The sequence below is a fragment of the Pelecanus crispus genome, chromosome 2, assembly GCF_030463565.1.
Source record: "Pelecanus crispus isolate bPelCri1 chromosome 2, bPelCri1.pri, whole genome shotgun sequence".
Classification (NCBI taxonomy): Eukaryota; Metazoa; Chordata; class Aves; order Pelecaniformes; family Pelecanidae; genus Pelecanus; species Pelecanus crispus.
Genome location: NC_134644.1, coordinates 169,471,705 through 169,491,943, shown reverse-complemented (window position 1 = coordinate 169,491,943; position 20,239 = coordinate 169,471,705). Strand labels below are relative to the sequence as shown.

Here is a 20,239-nt window from a genome sequence, read left to right as displayed (position 1 = left end):
ATAGTGGTACACCTTTTTTAAGCCCACCTTGTCAGGAGAGTTCCAAAGTACCATTTGCTAAAGGACTATATTTCAAAAGCTCAGATTCCTACAGCATTGAATGTTGGAAAGGGACAAAACTAGCTCTGAGTAAATTTTGCAAGAAGTTGTTGCTCAGGGGCTACGGAAGTAGAATTAGCAGAGGATTCTGATTAACAGCCAAGACACAACTTGAAAGTACCTAACTCTGGTGCCCAGTTGTTCATTAAAGAGTCAAACAGTCATCGCAGGTTCCTCTGGAAGGAATTCACTGTAGTAAATGTTATTGCCTCCAATGTGGGTTTGTACAGCTAAGCAAGTCACACTGTTTTCCTGTGTGTGAAAGAAGAATTACTCAATAAGCAGCGGACTTCAAGCAAAAATGTGCCTCAGACTAAAGCATGCCCTTTTTTTGTGTCATATGAATGGTGTCTTAAATTCCATAGACTCCACTGTAACCAAAACAAAATACATACACTGGAGGCACCTAAAAGTTAGGAAGGACAAATGCTACCTGAGTGTATGTGAAGTTTGTTTGTGATGATGTGATACATCAGCACACAGATGAAGGTATTGACTGTCTGAATTCAATGTGGAGAAGCTTAGGGTTTTGGTTCTTGAGTTCCTCAGATTAATCCCAATTGTATGGGCCAGATTGGCAGCTCTCAGATGGGTCAAGGCCTGAAGGATTACCCAGGACTTTTGGCATCTTGAAAAAATAGCTACTTTTTTTCTTTTTCTGTATTAAAACTTAAGACGCCTCTGCAGTTCCAGGCTCTACATTCAAGATCTGCTATTGGCTATTGTCCCCCCTCGCAGGTAGTAACTTCTGGGAGCACCAGAGATGACAAGAAAACTCCCTCTTCTGAAAGATGCCCATTGCAGAAAAAAGATGAAATTTCACAGGTGAACACCCACAGTCCTCATGGTGCTGGGTAGCAAACATCCCTAGTAGACATTTGATGCTTTAGCTTTCATTAGAAACAAAGTTACTAGGGTAAGTGCTGTCACAGGGTCAGCTATTCTCATTTTGAAATCCAGCCTGCCTACAGTTTAACATTTATTTTCTTTAAATACCATGTTTGGGAACCTGCAACCCACAATAACAATCTGCTCCATTACCATTACTTATTGAGAATGCAAGTGTTTAATTACAAGTACTAATACAACGGGCCTAGATAACCCTGAAGTGAAAAAGTAGGAGAAAAAATAATCTCCCTGCAGAAATCACACCAGGAGTCTGTCTGTGTTTTGTGCAGGTGATTCCAGCCTTTGCTCAGCCTGCGTTCATGAAAACAACGTTTACAGCAGAATATTTCAGATTTTGTACAGAAATGAAGAGATCATTCTTAATGAATCAATGAACTTCAGAGTGCACCTGCTTCTGGATGGCGAAAGGGTGAGTTGTCTTGGGATGCACATAAAAACCAGGAGGGCTGGGATTCCTCTTACCTAGCTTTAGGCGTCCATTGCACAGATATCTCCATTTGAGAAGTTTTCATGAGGTCCCTGTGGTGTCACAGGTCTCATCAATGTAGCTGGTGGAGGCATGATTTATCTGCCCAAATACCAGTATCTGCATTAGAAGGAGATTGACTGTCCTGTACCCATCATTACCTATGCTGACAAGGGTGCCTGGGGTGATTTGTTTATTTGTAGATGCTGACACTATAAACATCTGCATTAGGTCAGGTAGACCCTCTGCACTGTGCCTGTTATGAAGAGTAGTCTACACCTTGGCTTTCCAGTGGAATAAGATGTTGACATATACTGGTAAATCTGAAGAGTATCAAACATAATTTGTCATTTGTACACTAGACCACTCATTCTACATATCTGTGTAGATCAACCTCACCTGAGAAATCCAGGAATCTTCTGCATCTCGCTAGGACCAGCTTCTACTCCTGCCATCCAGTACTGCTATCTTCTCCTCCTCCTCTCTCCTTGTGACTGGTTTTTGCTACAGAAATGACAATACTGTGACCAAGCTACCCAGTCCCTTTCCACCACTCAGAGGTCTCTTCACCCTTCTCCTTAGTGATCCTGATTGCAGGAGTGCGTGGCAGAGTTGCTGGATCTTACCCTCCTTATAGTCCATGTACAATCCCTTTGCTTTCCGTCGTGTCTCAGCTAGAATGAGTTCATACTGAGATCCTCCTCCCCATTTAGCATCCACTCCTTCAGCCAACATGACCACCCACACAAGGGAAGTACATGTTCTGAGCCACACATCTTGTAGGGCACCTTTGACTTCCTCTTACTGATGTGAAACTAATGCCTACCTCTTCCCAGGAGCTGCAAGAGAGGAGCAATCTTAGAGTACAGAGAATAGTGTTTTACTGGACTCTTAGACAGAAAGGGAAGAAAGTGAAAGTGTCATAGTAGAATGGCACTCAGGCCTGGCACAAATGTGTCGTCACTGTACTTTGCCAGCACAAGGACTGATACAAAATAGATGGCATTGGTACTTGCTCTCATTGATAATGAGACACATGACATCAGCTGTTTTTGCAAAATCAGCATGTCATCAAAATCAGTTATGCAGCCAGTGTGAATCAAATGCTGTGCGTTGAACTCGGGGCCAGAGATTCTCACCTGTCCTTCCTTGTATAACTTTGTATTTGAGCATGAAGAGTTTTAACATTTCTGTTTTGTCTGATTTCAACCCATATATACATGGGTTATATATAGATCTAAATTAAAACAGCTGGAGAACCTAATTTAAGCTCATTTCACATGCTTTCCTTTTCCTCCTACTTGGTGTTTTGATTTGGTTTTGGGGTTTTTTGTGGGTTTTTTTTTTTAAATAGTGTCATCAATTTATTCCTCCCTAGAATTGTTGTTTTCTGCTTATATGAAAAATTACTGAGTGCAAGTTTATCAATATTTGTTAGGAAAATGTTCCAACATGTGTAATTGAATATTAATTTTATCCTTCCTCAGTGGAACATCTCTGATTAAAAGTCCCTCCCCTCAAATTATAGCAGTTTCCGCTGTGTTGAGCAGGGATGATTTCTGATGATTTTTGCATTAATATTCAAGGAAGTTGTGCACCTCACAAAATGAAAAAAAAAAAAATCCCACAAGATTGCTCACAGCTAAACCTCATTCCGACTCTTGATGTGCTGTGTGCATCACACTTGTCTTTTCATAGGAGGTCCCTTGAGAAAAGGACAGCTGCCCAGTTCTGTACTTACAGAATGGTTTTGCACCGAGAAAACTCCATCGTCTCTGTGTGATGAAGTTGCTTTGGGTTTTCAGGGGTGTAGAATAAGAGGATAAACAGGTCTATTGGTCCCAGATGAGTTGCTGAAGAGACGCTAAAGAATCAAACACAAAAAATAAAGGTCTGTGAAATTTTTTGCATGTTGAGCAGATTAACACAATTAATTTCTGCTTAATGCTCCAAGATCTCTTTTTTCTGCTTTGATATCTTGCCCTGCACAACTTTACAAATTTGATATAAATATGGGAGAGACCAAAGTGTGCCACTCCACTAGGCACCATGCTCAGAAGAAACCTACTATATCCACAACTATTGTTCAGAGAAGGTTTTGCATCTCTGTCATGTAATCTCATATGTTGGATGTGATTCTTGCAGTGTGGCATTGGCAAAACACCTAGAGATTTGTAAGGTGTTTTAAATATTATTTCTGTTCATAACTTCTTAACTTATTTAACGCACAACCGATGCAAATCCGTTTTGTGCCAACTGTCTGCCATGGTGAGGTTTTTTGGTTGAGGGTGAAGGATCTGTTCAGTGGAAATTATGATAAATAGACAAGGAAGTTAGAGGGGGTAATGGAAGTGCTGAGTTCGCATGCTCCATGTTGTTTCTGTTGAAACTCTGTCAGAGCTAGAATTATCAAATATTAGATAAAGTGAGCAGCATGCTTTCTCCTCATGGTGCTAGGGTAGTTTTGTTGATGAGATATGTTGCTGAGATAGGCTCATTGCAAAAAAAGCCCCAAACAACAAAACCCAGTGTGCATGTCCGGATTAGATTATTTGCTACTGGTTTGGGGTTTTTTTTGTTGTTGTTGTTTGGGTTTTTTTTCTTTTTTCCCCCTCCTCTTGCATAACCCTAGATAAGCATAATTATGGAAATACATCTTTTTTGTCTGACATTAAATGGAAGAAGCCTCAGTTATCCACCTAGAAGTGCCACTGAGCATACCTTTCTGAGGTATAAATGGTGCTTTAAAACTCTGGTTTATTAGATGCCTTTTTTCTATATTATCCCAAAATGCAGCATTCTTTGAATTCATAGGAAACAATATTGCAGGGCTGAGGCAGCCTTTAGTGTTACAAAGAAGTCTAATTTATTTTCATAAGCTTTTGCTTTCATTCTTATTAAAGAAGGAGTTCTGCCTCTTTCATCAAGCAATAAAACAGGTAGCTTGTCTGTCTCCTTGCTTGCTGGCTCCATTCAGGGGCAATTTAGTAGCAGGGAGAGGACAAAGTGAGGCACGCTGGGATATCACAGTATATTAGATTTTGTACTTTCTGGAGAAATTTAAGTGAGATTGGACATCCAGATCATTCAGTCTGACATTCTGGCTAAATGATTAAATATTAGGGAAGTACATCACAAGAATGCTGGAAAATTCAGTTATAGCTATTATTGCAGCTCTTAAAAGCTAAACCAAAGATGTAAATGTAAGCTTGAAAAATTAGAATTCAAAACTGAAATGATGCACTTGATTCCAGACCAGTTCAACAGAAATTGGAGTACTTTGCTTTGTATATACTTTTCATTGTATAAATACTTTCACTTGTTAGATGCAAATACTTTCTGTTGTACAGATTCCAAATAGCGTTCTATAAAATGCGTTTCCCTATCAGTGCAGTCCTTTGGCAAGAGAGGCAGAAGTTCAAATACAGCCTGAACTCTGGACAGCACCTTCTGGAAAATTGTGTGTGCTCACAGATGAATATGGGGTGTTTTTGCACAATCTGTGAGGCCTAAGATGGGAGCACTAGGGGAAATGTAGGCGCGCCTCAGCAGTGGAGAAGAATTTGCAGACTTTACTTTCCGCAAGACGCAAGATGATGTTACAAGAAAATGCAGAGTACTATTAAATTGATGCAAACAATGAAGAATTAATCAAACCAGACATGACAAAATTAGTTTCAGCCTTGCTTGATGTTAGGGGGAAAAAAGAATGAATTGCATGTACTATTTAAAAGAAAGTTTTCAAAATTTCTGTTCAGAACTGTCTTTTCTGATTTTATTTTTGACTGGAGACAAATCAGCATGTAAAATGGAATAATATTTCCCAGACATCCTGAATGTTCTGTACTTCTGTTTAGTATGAATGTATTTCCACAAACGCAGATCTTTATTTTTTCTTTCATGAGTTGTGATTTTAATCATTAACAGAGCTGAAAGGTCAAAGAACTTTGTAAAAACCACTGGAAGACATTTCACAGAGTATCTCAGAGGATGCTGCTTGGCTTAGCCAGTCAAACACTAATTATATTCCAGAGAAATTTTTCAGGCTAATCTCTTAAGTATGTTGGTGTGCAATTTTAAAGCTTTTCTTCAGGGGGGGAAAAAAAAAAATCTGATAGTCTATCAAACTTTTGGAAAATTATAGTCTATAAATTATAACTCTGGGAAACACCATAATAGTCCCAGTAGTGCTAAAAGAAGCAGCCAATATTTCATTTAAGTACAGTATTATTTCATACAGGAGACTAAGGAATGATAGAAATTTCAGTGCCTCTTCTGTATGAGCTATGGAAAGGCCATTTCATTTTCTCCCATGTAATGGATCTTATGCATCTGTGGTTCTAATAAGTGAAAAAAAGTAAAACACAGGAAAGTCCAGCAGGTATCAAAGCTGTATAGTAACTTGTGTGATATAATTACAGTACATAATTCTGTTTTGTCTCAACCTGTACATAAGCTTTTTAATGTTATTTTCTCATGAAGAGTCCAGTGATTTTTGAACAACTGTCCAATTTTCACTTAACTTTAATATTTACACCTCCAATATACAAAGGAAAACATGTAAACTCTGTAGTGAGAACAGTGATTTCATTTTATGTGGGTTTTTGCAATATTCTGAGCAGTCTGATTTCAATACAGTTTCGGGATTAAAAATATCCTATATTTGAACCTTAATGCATGACCCCATGCAGTGATTAATATCTCTAAGTCTCTCAGACATCTGCTCATTGCCTCAAGGTTTTTGAACTAGTGTCACTACGTATTGAACTTGTTTTAAACACAGACTCAGATTTCAGAGACAGTTGCAGGTGCTCAGCAGTATTAGGCACAGACCCAAAATTTCATCCCCTCTGTTGGATGATGAGGTTTGCTTTGTCTGAAGCACTATACTTGAGTTGAATTCCTAGTTTAAATTCAGACTGTAGCTTCAATAATGATTATTTTCTTTGCAACTGCCAGCAACTGTGATTTTCAGTGACAACTCATTAAAAAAGTCTTTTTTCTGAAAGACATACTGCCAGGTGTTTTAAGACAAACACAAAAGAGAATGCACACTTTCAGTAAAGAGAAGCTGGAATTTTCTCCTCATATCTCTGTGCCTGTGGTCATGCTAGAAGAAATACCGTGTTACTTCAGAAGGATTTAAATTTTACATCTTTGATAATTTTGTTAAAGTACAATTGATCCTTGACTCTCAATTTTCTTGCTTCAACAGAAAAAGGCACATTGCAGATGGAGTTTCACCTTTGGAAAACCCAACTAAACATGTTTTATGTTACATATTTTATGAATCCTACCTGTCAGAGCAGGCTAGATATCTCTGACATTGCCTTCAGTGCATTTTTGGTATAGTCTGTTGTTAAGAAGGTGCTAAACAGCTGGAGAAAGTAGAATTCATCTTGCCTAACTTAAGCCATCTAAAATTCAAGTGTATCTAGACCAATGTATTTCTCTAGGCTCTATATATTGTCAATGGAAAGAGACAGACAGAAACAGAAATCAGTTGTCCTTTTCAGACGTGTACCTCAGGACAGGTCAGCTCACTGTATGCATCTGCTTGTTGTTTTCCATTGACAAAAGACAGAACCTAAATGTCTCACCTCACCTTTTTGTAGCAAAAATTGGGTTAAAAGAAGTTTTATTTATATATACCCTATCCCCAGTGAACAACTCCACTTTTCCACCTGCATTCCTGTGCATCGTCTGCGGTAGCCTGGTATACAATAAAGGATGATTATGCTCACAGAAAAAGACCATTTTGGTAATAAAATGAGTGATTTTTTGTTCATATTTCCATTTAGGTTGATAGAGATAAAACCTTTTTCTATTCTACTAAACCTACATTGCTGGGGAAGAAGAGACATTCCAAAGGAGTGAAGGAGAAAGTGCTGGGCAGTTTAATCCTTCTTCCATTCTAATTTATTTATTTCTATTGATTATAGTTGCTTTAAATGTGCCAAGCTGGGATGTGTTATCCAATGTAGTCCTTTCCAGGTGAAGGTAACAAACTGACAGTTTCTTTCATGTACTGTTTCAGAAAATCCAGCTGAAGTATTTTATTGACAATAAAAGAGGGGTAATCTTGCTGGTGGGACCTATTAGATGAAGGTACCAGTGAGCCCGCTTATGATCACACATATCTTCAGTGTATCTGGCAAGCTGAATCCTACCATGTATAAGCATGCTCAGTGCCCTGCAACAAAGTGAACAGTTAAACTTCCATTAATTGAAGCTTTAAAAACAATAAAAGCCTTTGAATTTTGCAAAGAAACTGGTCTAGATGAGAATCAATGACAAACGTCTTCCATGAATCTGTCAAGGGCCAGAAAGAGTGACTGGGAGGCAGGAAAGCCTCAGTTTGCTGAGCAAAAAACTAAAGAGCTAACGATGAGAGATCAGAAATTTTCAGAATTATTTGAGCCATTTCTGTTTGTTTTAAACTGTAAATTTTGAATCTTGTATTAGTTACAGGCAGGTAATCAGAAGGATTAACGGCTGTTTCTCAACCAAGAAAACCTAGTCCTTGTTCTCATTTAGCTGACAAGGTAACCCAAACGAATATTCACTCCATGAGGGAGCTTGGCTTCAGAAATACTCCACTGACTCTCAGTGTGCAAAGAGCAAGAATCCAGCAAATGCAGTGCTCTATGCACTCTGGTTACTCTTGTCTGGAGTGATTTTTTTGACATGACAGGACACCTAGGAGCAGATAACACCTCTGACTGCTCTGGTTCCATCTGAATCCTTCAGCAATTACCTTGACTTGCTGTCGCATTTGCTCCTTTTTGTCAGTGTAGCAGGGTGCTGCTATTGCTGCATATTTTTGCCTTTGCTCTTATCAGACAAACGCATCCACCTTTGTCTTCAATGTTGTAGGTGCCAATTTATAAAGGTAACCTTATCTTTCACTTTTTGTAGGTGGAAGACGCATTGAGTGAGGCAGATTTTCAGCTCAAGTTGGACCTGCACTTTACTGATAGTGAACAACAGTAAGTGCTGTTTTAAATTTCAATTGGTAATGCAGGCATTTGTTCAATTCAGAAATTACTTTGATGAAGTGAGAGTCCTTTAGAAAAAGGGATAGCTTTGATAAGTCTTTCCTTTGCCTCAGTGTTGAAGTCTTTCTGTTTCTCCTCTCTGTATTTAAAGAGTGTATCTCATACTTCTCTTTAAAGGAACAACGTTTTATCTCCTTTAAGTGTGAGGTTTTCAAAGGTGTTAAGTGTTGCTCTATCTCTGTTGCTGTTAAAGTCAAAGGGAATATCATCCCTGACCTTCATGTGAGCAGGGGCTGTGGTTCAGGAATATATTTATCTCAGGAGACAACAAAGTATTTTCTGGTGGAAGATGAATGTATGAACATGCTAAGCACTCTTCTTGTATAAGAACCAAAGCTGTCTCTATATTTTAGGAGGAAAGAGTTCCCATTGACTTTAATCTCTTCCCACTGCATTTGATTCCACAATATTATGTGAAGTGGGATTAGCAGCCCTTCCTAAAACATAGCAGAAGGTGTGATCCCAGATGTTATTCAGCCTCTCTGAATCACAGAAAAGGCTTCCAATGACTTCAGCAGCCTTTATTGCGGGTGGGGGGGAAACAGAGAAATATCTGAGCTGTGTTTCATGCTAAGACTGTCCCCATGCGATTTTATTCATATCCATAGGGCACCTAAACAAATTTCAAGAACATGTTTCCTTTATCTTCAAGATACAAAAAGTGAAAACTTGTTCTCTCAGGCAGGTAGGACTGGACCATTAGTCATCAGCTGTGATGTTGGTGGGTCTAGAAGAGAGAATAAACAAACATTAAGTGATAGCCAAGAATAAAAAGAACTGAAGCTTTCAATTTATGAAATTGTGCTCTAACACATACATTTAACTTCTGTTATCATCTGAATGATTAATCTGATTTAGTATAAACAAAACCAGTGATTTTTATAAAAGGATATTCTGCAAATCTCATTGAAACACTTCTTGGGAATAACCATGCACCATACTCAACCACCTCATCATAGGTTTTCTTAGCTCTGGGAAATGATTGGCTTCAGAAGGGTCTTTAATGCTGTAAAACAATTCATAGAATCATAGAATGGTTTGGGTTGGAAGAGACCTTAAAGATCATCTTGTTCCAACCCTCTTGCCATGGGCAGGGACACCTTCCACTAGACCAGGTTGCTCAAAGCCCCGTCCAACCTGACCTTGAACACTTCCAGGGATGAGGCATCCACAGCGTCTCTGGGCAACCCATTCCAGTGCCTCACCACCCCCATAGTGAAGAATTTCTTCCTTATATTGAATCTAAATCTACTATCTTTCAGTTTAAAGCAATTTTTTCTTTTTTAGAAGTGACTTTCACTTGCATTGGGAGGATGTGGTTAGGCATGTTCCAGGTTTACATCTCAGTCTCCTGCCCTATAAGTGATTCAGCTGTCATGTGGTTGACTGCACACTAAGAAAGTTATTCTGGAATACTTATAATAAAACTTTAAAGTCTTGGTTTTTATTTACTGAAAAAAGGAGAAGCCAGTCCAACTTGTACTGTTTCTCTGCAGTTAATTCACCTACTCTTTTTTTGGGGGCCTCTTGCAAAAAGTTTTTTCAGATCATCTATCTGGAAAGGTACTCTGTAATATTTTCAGCGCTGACACAGGAGTGCTTCTAACTCTCACAGATTGCCTGAGTTGAAAATCACAAGTAGTGATCTGTCCTGGCTATGAACACTCAAATAAGCTGAGCAATTTGCTAAATGCATTTCCTTCTGCTACTTAGTTCTTGATGTCCCCAGAACTAGTGCATAGGTGGACATCAAGAACAATCACCAGGGGAAACCAGAATTGCATCACATCAATTTTTCTTTTATACAGTATATTTATATCTATCTCTACATCTGTTATTTATTATTTTTGTATGTATATGTGCATGTATATGTATATTTATTTATGTTTATGTTAGGCACAAATACAACATAAGATACTCATCAGTTATGTAAACCCTTATGAAGCTGGGAAGTGATAAAAATTCACCTCAAGCCATCTCCCAGTCTGCTGCCTATAGCATGTTACAGGCTGCGACAACTCAAGCTTTCACTAACTCTTGTAAACTTCTTTCTCTTCCAGGCGGAGAGATGTTCCAGCGATCCCCATGATCAGCAGCCGTACACTGTGTCTTCACTTCCACCCCCGGAGAGGTCTGCACCACCATGTTCCTGTCATGTTTGACTATTTCCACCTGTCAGTGATATCTGTCACGGTGCATGCATCACTGGTAGCATTACACCAGCCTCTGATCAGGTAAAGGACACAGAAATGTCTGCTGAAAGGCAGAGGAGATTCTTGTTCTGAGTTCATTTGCTTTCTGTATAGGAGAAACAGTGAGGATAATTTCATTTCAAGTTTTTTGGTCCTGGGATAGTATTTTGGAGTTTGGGGTTTAGAGCCAACCTCTGACACAGGCTCCTTCCCTTGATAAGACACTAGGGGTCCAATCAAAAACTAGCAAAATCTTTGGGCAGAGGTTCAGTAATTTTGATTAGTCTTGATCTCCCTATTGCCCATCTGTAACATGAGGAAAGTGAAAATTCTCTTCTCCCTGGCTGTTTTTCCTCTTAAGTCTAAAAGCAATTAAGAGCATTTACATTTTTTCCCCTGTTGTTTCGTAAAGCGTTTATGACAGTTAGACTCTAATCTCATCTGTGGCCTCTGTGCATTAGCATAATTCATAACATGGCTAGAAGGAGGTATGCATGAGTCAGTACTGGATAAGGCTCCATTGAATTTTTCCTTTGCAGTATCATCTGATTTAACCATGCAGCAATATAATACTAGCTGCCATGGGGTCTAGGTGTGATTTATGTTATCTGATTCATAATGACAAGAAAATAATTCAGAACTCCTTCAAATAAAACAGGGCTCGAGGTCAATATCCTTGAATATTTAGAGCAGATGAGGGGAAGCAAAGGTCTTTCTGGCAATTTACTTTGTGTGCAATGTTGTCATCGCATGAGATAAAGAGTGCTGAGAGGGAGGGAACTCCTTTGGTCCTAAAGCAAAATGCAGTGTTAGGCATTGTTCAGCTTCCCGTGCTCCAGCAAGGCCTTGCTGTTTACCAAATGGCCAGGAGACTCTTAAGTTTGTCAAATACTGTGCAAAGAGCTGTGGCAGAAAGAAAAAATGAACCTATAAACTCTTTTTTTCTCAAGTTTCATGTTTTGACTTAATAGATCTTTGCTTCAGTATTCCATTTGTATAAAGGCATTGTTTGTACATGATGCCACAGAATGAATTAAGATTGTAAGATGTTGAGTTGTGACAGTGATGCGAGTCATATTAGTAGATCAGACTGACATATCTCTCTTTGCTGCTGCTGCTGAGATACAGGTAACTGCTGTATCTCTCTTCTGCTATGTGTTGTCTTTTTTAATAGTGAATTAGATTGTAACAGACTACTTTTAACTGGATGATTTTGCTCAGACAATTTTCCCATTGTTCTACTATATAAAAGGATGAAAGAACAATCGTTATCAGGCTTAATGACAGTTTTCAGTGCTTTGTTATCCTCTAATGAATGGGGCTGCAGAGACTTGTTACTGGTTTTAGCAATAAATCTCATAATGAGCAACTGTTCCGTAGTCAGATTATTATAGCTTTTAAAATACGAGTTTGTGGACATTTATGAAGTACACTGTATTTTTACTTAATGCAGTGGAATGAAGATTTTTGACAACACAATATAGAGTCTCATTTGCTTAAGCCAGTAAAATCATTTTAAAATATAATACTGAAGATTTATCTTCTTCTTGATAAATATTCAAAACCTGAAGAGTTTTTATATCATGCGTTCTCTAAACATAAATTAGGGTGAAGACACTAGTGTGAAAGAAATGCCAGTTCCAAGCATTCTGAAACAATACCAGCCAACTAAAACTTTTTGCTTTTCTCCCAGCTCAGAACTTTCTTGCTTATCACTTATCATTGGAGTTTACTAGGAAGACTAAGAACTAGAAAAAAAGTTTTAATTGTAAAATCAGATCTTTATTTTTGTAACACAATAGAATCTTAATGACTGGAAAGTGGTTTTTTCACATAATAGAAAAACACAAGATAGTTACATTGTCTGGGAAAAATATCTATGCAGTATTTCACTGCATTTTAGTTTGCTACCTTATGCTGTCCCATCATAGTACATACTTTACATGTATATACACATTATTTCTATAGATGTGTATACACTTAAATGTAAAACAATAACAGTTCTAGACCTGCCTTGAAAATAAAGATCTCGTATTAAATAAAATTGAAATTAACTGCCGTCCTGAAGTTGTCCTGGAAAACAGCTTTGCCTGAAGGACAGCTATCTGCTCCCATATGCCCTGTGGACTCAGCTTTTCATATATTGTTAGCTCTGTTGGAAAATTAGATACTCTTCCTCAAAGTCCTTCCCTGTTGCCTGTATTTAAACAGGGAAAATGGTAGGGAAACCAGCAAGACCGATTCAGGTCTTTCCCGGCAGGGTAGTGTACACCTACAAATAGCTCCTTGCCAGGATGCCTCCATTATCTCCTGTTTTTTGTCAAGTGAACATTTTGATATTGATGTTTGTTCTGGCTAATAGTTCTTATACAATAAATATTACATTAAGTTTGATACTTTGAAGCTGTTGCCTCTTATCAAACTGAGAATGAGTGAAATTCATGTTTCTGGGATCCTTTGCAGGATTCTGGATAGAAATTTTGTCACTTGAATCACTGCTCCCCTCACCTGCATCTTCCCCTACAACCAAACTTTCTGCCGAGCGCAGCAGGACAATGTGACACCACTGCTTGCCAGCCAGAGGGCTGGAGCTGTGCCGCTGCAGACCCTAAGCCCCTCACCCTCCTGCAGTGACTGCCGCTGTGCAGGTCAGTAGTGCCTGCATTGAATGCTTTTGGCAGCTGCAGATCACAGAGCAGTATTTTCAGACTTTTGGGTTGTGGGAGAAACAGAGGAGAATCTAGAGCAGGAGTTGGCTGGCATGTCTCTCCTAACATCACAGAAATGACGGTTCTCTTTGCAAAGTAAAGGGCTTGCCTCTGTCAACCTTATTTTGCCCAGGATGACAGAAGATGACTCCAGCAAGTCTGTCAAAAGATGAACAGAATAAGTGAGCAATGCTCAGGCTTAAAAGTACTCCCCTGCTGAATGCACTGGCCTCCACGGACTGCTTAAATACCTTAAATACCCTAAGATCCAGAGGCTAAATGTGAGTAGACAGTTGCAGGAGGAAGGTGATGAGGATTTAGGGCTTTTGCACTCCAGTTTTCTGTTTTGTCTTTTGTATAGATCAGTTTAGTTTCTGGCCTGAGACATTGACTTCTCCTTCAGCTCCCTGTCACTGGCTTTGCTGCCGGTCCAGTCTGTAAGTGGAATCAGCAGTTATTAGCCCAGCATCAGCAGTTAGAAAAGGTGCTTTGTTTCACCATAGTTCAGACTTCAAGAAATATTTCTACCTTTCCCAAAGGGACACATCCATCTCTACAGCGTGCAGGTCTACTTAGACTCAGGGATGCTGCAAGCTCAGTGCTTTTCTTATATTGGACTCATTTAGGAAGCAAACAGCAAGAAACATGGTTACCCACTTCATTAATTCCATAGACCTCTGCACCACTCCTTCCCAAGAGGAGTTAGCATATGCTACTGTTTATAAGCGAAAATACATCTCGTAAATAATCTCTGAAACAAGTACCCAAATACATAGTTTCGCACACACAGTTTCCCACACTGAATACATTGCCCTTTATGTTGTATTTCCTGTTAAGTAGCATGGACAATAGGATCTGGTTGGCATGCCTTCTACTGAATGTTTATCCAGTGACTTCAGATGATTTATGCTTTCTTCCCCTGAAAGCTTTGTGGAAATGTAAGAGCTGTGTTTCAGCACCAGACTGCTACTATCTGTACAGACTGGTCTCCCCAAAGCCATGCTTTGTCTGAGGACTGTGCAGAATCCAGCTCACTTGATGGCCACAGCATCTGCAGTCTCACTGACTCTGGCTCTAGGGCTTCAGCTGAAACCATTTGCAATCTGAATGAAAAAAAAAAAAAAAAGGCAAAAAAAAGGCAAGACTTGAAATTACTGCAAGATCCTTCATCACAGGCAGCTGGTAAGCCTGTTTTCTCTTGTTTGCACAAGAAAGGGTTTTAATTTCCTCAGGTTTCTGGATTCTCTTCAACTTTTTATTCTCTTCCCCACTTTCACGCATACTTTCAGGATTGTACTTGTTAATATTGAATTCTTAATTGCCCACATCTAAGTCACTGTATGAGAAACAAGAAATCTTGGTGGCATCTGAGATGGGGAAATAATAGAATACGCATTTTGCAGGTGGAGAAAGCAAGACAAACATACTAAATTTTTCAGTGCCTTGAGCTTGCTCTGCTTTGGGAAGAGGAAACGGAATCAAAGGGACACAGAGTATTTAAAGCTTTCAGCCCTGACCTAGTTCTGCTCTGCTCCACTGCACTGAGGAATCAGGCCAACCCTAGCCATCCTTGAGCAATTTTATCTTGCCTAAATCGTTTTATTCCCAGGCGCCCTCCTGTTCCTCAAAAGCGCAACTGATAGATCTGTATGTGATACACACACTGTACTACTGGACTATGCAGGTCAATTTTTCTACAATTGTAAGTGTAGCTGGCACCTACTTATGGGCAGCTTATATCTGAAACTGCCACAGATGTAATCCTGGGTAGCAAAGTTCATGACTTAGTTTACCCACTCCATCCCATTTGCAAATAAATTAATCTGTAGAAAGCAAATGGAATATTTATGCAGTAGAACTATTGCTTCCATAATATGTTTATTAAAAGAATACTGGTTTATATTTTTTTCCTCTAAGGGATCTTGCATAATAACTGGATTATTTTTCCTCTGAATTTTCTTTTATTTGTTACTGTTTGTTATGTATCTGCAAAGATAAACCTCCACTTTGACATGCCATTCTCCTGATCTACCAGCTGAGAAGTCACATAAGAAAAACCTGACTATTTCTGTGTCAAACTTTTAATCTCCCCCAGGACAACCCCTACCAAACCCCACCCAAAACTAAATAAATATCACTGCATGACTTTGCCTGCTTTGAAGTTTTATAACAACTAAGGGTGTTCGGGACAAATGAACCAGCATTTTCCAGCAGTCAAAATAGTTAGAGATTTCAAACCAGATTCCTCCTCCGTTTGGGATCTAGGGAGAGCTATCTGTTTCCATTACAAATTATATTTTAATAAATCTTATCAGTTTTACAGAAGAAGCTCAGAACATGGGGAGAAACTTTTTAGCAGGGTCTGTTGCGTTGGGACAAGGGGTAATGGTTTTAAACTAAAAGAGGGTAGATTCAGACTAGATATAAGGATGGATATGAGGAAGAAACTTTTTGCAATGAAGGTGGTGAAACACTGGCACAGGTTGCCCAGAGAGGTCGTAGATGCCCCATCCTTGGAGACATTCAAGGTCAGGTTGGACAGGGCTCCGAGCAACCTGGTCTGGTTAAAGCTGTCCCTGCTCATTGCAGGGGGGTTGGGCTAGATGACCTCTAAAGGTCCCTTCCAACTCAAAGCATTCTATGATTCTATGATCCTATGATAATATTTTACAGTCACTGATTACAATCTCAGTGAAACTCCTTGTGTAAGAGAGAAATATGTCTAGGGGAGCACAACTGTAACTATCTGCATATTATTCTCAAAAACAAGCAACAGATCATCCATGTATCCTATGGTCACATACCAGCAGTAATTTGTCAAAAGCTATGTTAATGTTTTGAGTTAAAACAGTGAGGGAAATCAGTGTTGTGCATTGCATCTTTCCTGATCTGTGGGAGTTAGAAGGAAGTTCCTGGTGAAATGTAAATGATGCTGTCAGTGGAGGATGTGGGATTTATTTTTAAAATCAGTAATATTTTATGCATCAGGGACTGAGGGAAAAATAGTGATTTCTCCATAGGATCTAAATGGGATGCAAGTTCATTTCCTGAACTTCCACTCCTGGTTCAGTCACAAGTTTATAATTTCTTTGTCATTAGAAATGTGAAGGTTGTGGGCTTTGGTTGGTTTTGGGTTTTGTTTGTTTGTTTGTTTGTTTGTTTGTTTTTACAGTTTGACCATTTCGTATAATACAAGATAGTTTTTTCCCAAGCAAGATTCAGAAGATCCCAATCTGTTAGTTTTTTGCCCCATTCTGCTGTAATCTACAATTCGTGAAGGAGTTACATTTCGCTTACCAAAAAAAGTCTTCATTTTGAAAAAAGTGAATGAAAATTTAAAAAAGGTTATTTCGTTTTGGGGTGGTTTAGTCTCAAAGGGAATATCATATTTTATTAAACTGGCCTAAAGCATTTATTCTGAATTACTTCAATAACACATCCAAATTAACATTTATCAAGGCCAGTACATTTCTTATGCTAGGAAACTGCCATCTGGTTTATATGTTAAAGAATTGTCCACAGAAGATAAAAACCAGGGAATTATTATTTAATATTTTGTGCCGTACAAAAGCTAAGAGGTGCCACATTCAATTCTCCAACAGCAGGTTCAAAACAAACAGAAAGCACAGCATATATTACAATGTGCCATTCATTCCAAAAGATGTTACACAGGCCAAAAGTATAAATCAAAAAGGCATGGACACAAATTCATGGAAGATAACCATGACTGCTGGAAATAATTGCCTGAATATAACCTCTGAGTCAGAAAGTTCTTAAATTTTGATCACTGGTATCTTGCAGGCTGTACCGTAGGAAAAAACTGGGCTTTTCAAGGTAGCTTGGTAGAGTATATGTCCCTAGATGGCTTCTACAAGAACTATGAGACTCCTCTGAAGGATGAAGACATCTCACGGATAAGGTCATCAAAGAACAGCTCAAAAAAAAAAAACCAACCCCCCCCCCCCCCCCCCAAACAAAAAACAAACCAAAAATAAATCGTTTCTTTCACTGAAAATATTAATAATTCTGCAGACATGTTCATTCTTTCTGACACGCACACATTACTTCTTTTGACCTTTTTTATCCTGACTCCAAATAAAAGCTAAGGTTAACATACAGGATGAGGATCTAAATGTTGATATTAAATCAATGCTATTAAAATATAGTCCAAATGGACATGTAAATAACCAAGGTTCAAGCATCATACAAATGAGAATGGTTTCAGGAATAATAGGCAAAAATAAATACAGAAAATGAAATTTGATGTAGCAAATTAACCTGTTACTGCTAATAAAAATTGTCTTCCAGTATTATGTGCTTCAGAAAGCATTAGAGGAACCTCAACAGTTTGTAAGCCTTCCAGTTAAACTTTCCCTCAACAGACAGATGACATTTTGGCAGGTTTCCAAAAAAAGGTTTTTGGTTTATAGTACTATGTGAAATCAATTTCCATAAAACCAACAGATTAAAATTCCTTCTGTGCTGTAATATCAAAAGATAAATAAATAAAAAAGGCATTAAAAAGTGCTTTTCTCTCCCTTAAAACGTTTGAAAGCTTTGCTAATATTCAAATGAGGAGTTTTTAATGTGCAGGCGACATTTGTTTAAGCTTCTCTCTCTGATACCACAGCAATAATTTTTTATTTCTGCTTCTTGAGCTTTGCAGCAGACCAGGGCAGACAACATCATCCAGTAACAGCTGAAATTATTCAGAGCAGTGTTTATCTTTTGGCTGTTTGTAATTGCTTTAGTTTGTTTATTTATTTTTATCTTAAATGTTGCAGGTAGGAAATATGTGGAAAGACTTCATGGTGCTTAGAAGCAGCCAGCTGGAAATTTCTTGATGACATATATTAATACATATATAAGCAAGACCAGATATATGCTAAGGTCTTCTGGACCATTCTCCGCATCATGGGATGTCCTTTTTTTCAGTATATGAATGCTAGGGGATATATAACAAACAGCAGTGCTGACTTAGAGGCAAGGCAGGGATTTGTGATGAACCTTCTGAAACTGGTCCAGTTCCTAATTTTGTTTGAGATTCTTTTTCTGATGTTGCGTACATCACTGAGTTTTGCTGCACATCAGAACCTCACCTGTTTTTTGGGTGATAAAAAAGTATTGCTGCACCTCTCTTTATAGTCTCGCCAGGGACTATAAAGGCAGCCTATGTCATTAACTGGGATGTAGACATTTGCTCAGATTAATCCAGAATAAGAGCCCTAGCTATGCATTGGGAGTCTGGTGGGCTTGATGCTGAGTAAACTCCAGACATGATGTTCCACTCTTCATGGGTTCATGCTGTAAGATAGGAGACATACAGATACAGTCAGAAGGGAACACTGTGACCATAATAGTCAGCACTGAGAGCTAATGACCTCAGCACTAAAACAACTTAAATTCTATCAGGCTTTTGAGGAAAGATTTGGATAACAGCGAATTCATGTTGCACGTGGGTATGGCAGGACACATCCCAAATGAGTGGATTGCCTCCAGCAAAAGGAAATGCATGTTTTGGGTTAAAGTCTTGTAATTTTGATGCTGGAAGCTTATGTCATGGGACAGTGAGAAGTGAGAACTAAATTTACAATCTGTAATGATAGACTAGGATGAGCTATAAAGGGTATTGATAGTAAAGAGAGGTCATACACAGTTCAAAGAGGAAGGGTGATGGTTAAAGCCAAAGAGAAAGATGATAGATCAATCAAGATGCAAGCTGATGAGAAGCTGGATAAGAGATAAGATATCTATGTGGACAGATGGAAAGGTTTTATTGTTGAGATGTTACGCTGGAAAAAGGATCTGTAAGACAGCAGAGAAAGGACTGAGTGAAAGATAACACTCAAGGCACTGTACTGAATGCCAAGAAAGCAAGCTCCATTCACATCATTTGAGCTAGTGCATACTGGACAATGTCCATTTAGAAAGGAAAATGTGGACTTACAGTGTCAGCTTGAAATAAATAAAAGCAAAAACCAACAAGAACAACAACAAAGCCAAAACTGTAAACATATTCTAAGGAAGGAAATAGCACTGGGACAACAATGACTCTTCTCTAACAATACTGCTCTGATTATTTTTCTTCTCCATTTTTCTTCTTTTAGTTTTGCTCGTCCAGGGAAAGGTTCATGGCTTGGTAAAGGAAACCTGGAGGCGGGACCAGACCAGTCCAGTATGTCATTAGAAAATCTAGTGTTTGGAGCTGGCTACTGCAAACCCACTTCTTCAGAGGTAAGGAAGATGAACAATGATGTCTTACTTCCATTGGGTCACACAGAGAGTCCACATTATCTGTGAAGAACGTGCCCTGGTTTATATTGGTAGTAGAGGGATTTTGTTGGAAGAAGAACCCTTCAAACATTTCTACATGAACTGCCTGGCACTTGGATACACAGTTCCTGGGTGTTCAGCCCCCAGCTACATAAACCATTTCAGAAAAGTTCAAGATGTATGGATATACCCCTGATTGCCAATAACAATTTTAAGGCAGGATTCATCTGACCAGGTGTCTGCTGTAAGGTGAAATTAATTATTCAGCAAAAGATCCTTGCTTTCATGTCTTATGTTTGACAGCCAGAGGACTTGAGTCATTATAAGGATGTTGTGAAGGAAGGGTTTGTGTCTGAATATTGAGTATTGTGTGTGTTGGTGACGGGGTGTTACGCACATTGCCTTACTCAAGGCAGGTCCCACAGTTAGTGTATGCCTTTGATCTTATTACTTACCACAGGTGAAGAGGCAATCTTGTTGTGCACTTTTTAGCACAAAGTTGTTTGTTTGGAAAATAATTATTAATTGGGGGGG

General features: G+C 38.8%; 1 protein-coding gene across 1 annotated transcript in view; it reads left to right on the top strand.

Moving 5' to 3' along the window:
• Window positions 1-20,239, top strand: part of FAM135B (family with sequence similarity 135 member B) — a 149,356-nt gene that overhangs the window by 66,290 nt on the left and 62,827 nt on the right. The window contains exons 3-6 of the mRNA XM_075705113.1: window positions 1,278-1,417; window positions 8,393-8,463; window positions 10,593-10,766; window positions 19,540-19,666. Of these exons, the coding sequence (XP_075561228.1) occupies window positions 1,278-1,417; window positions 8,393-8,463; window positions 10,593-10,766; window positions 19,540-19,666 (512 nt within the window). The remainder of the gene's footprint in view (window positions 1-1,277; window positions 1,418-8,392; window positions 8,464-10,592; window positions 10,767-19,539; window positions 19,667-20,239) is intronic.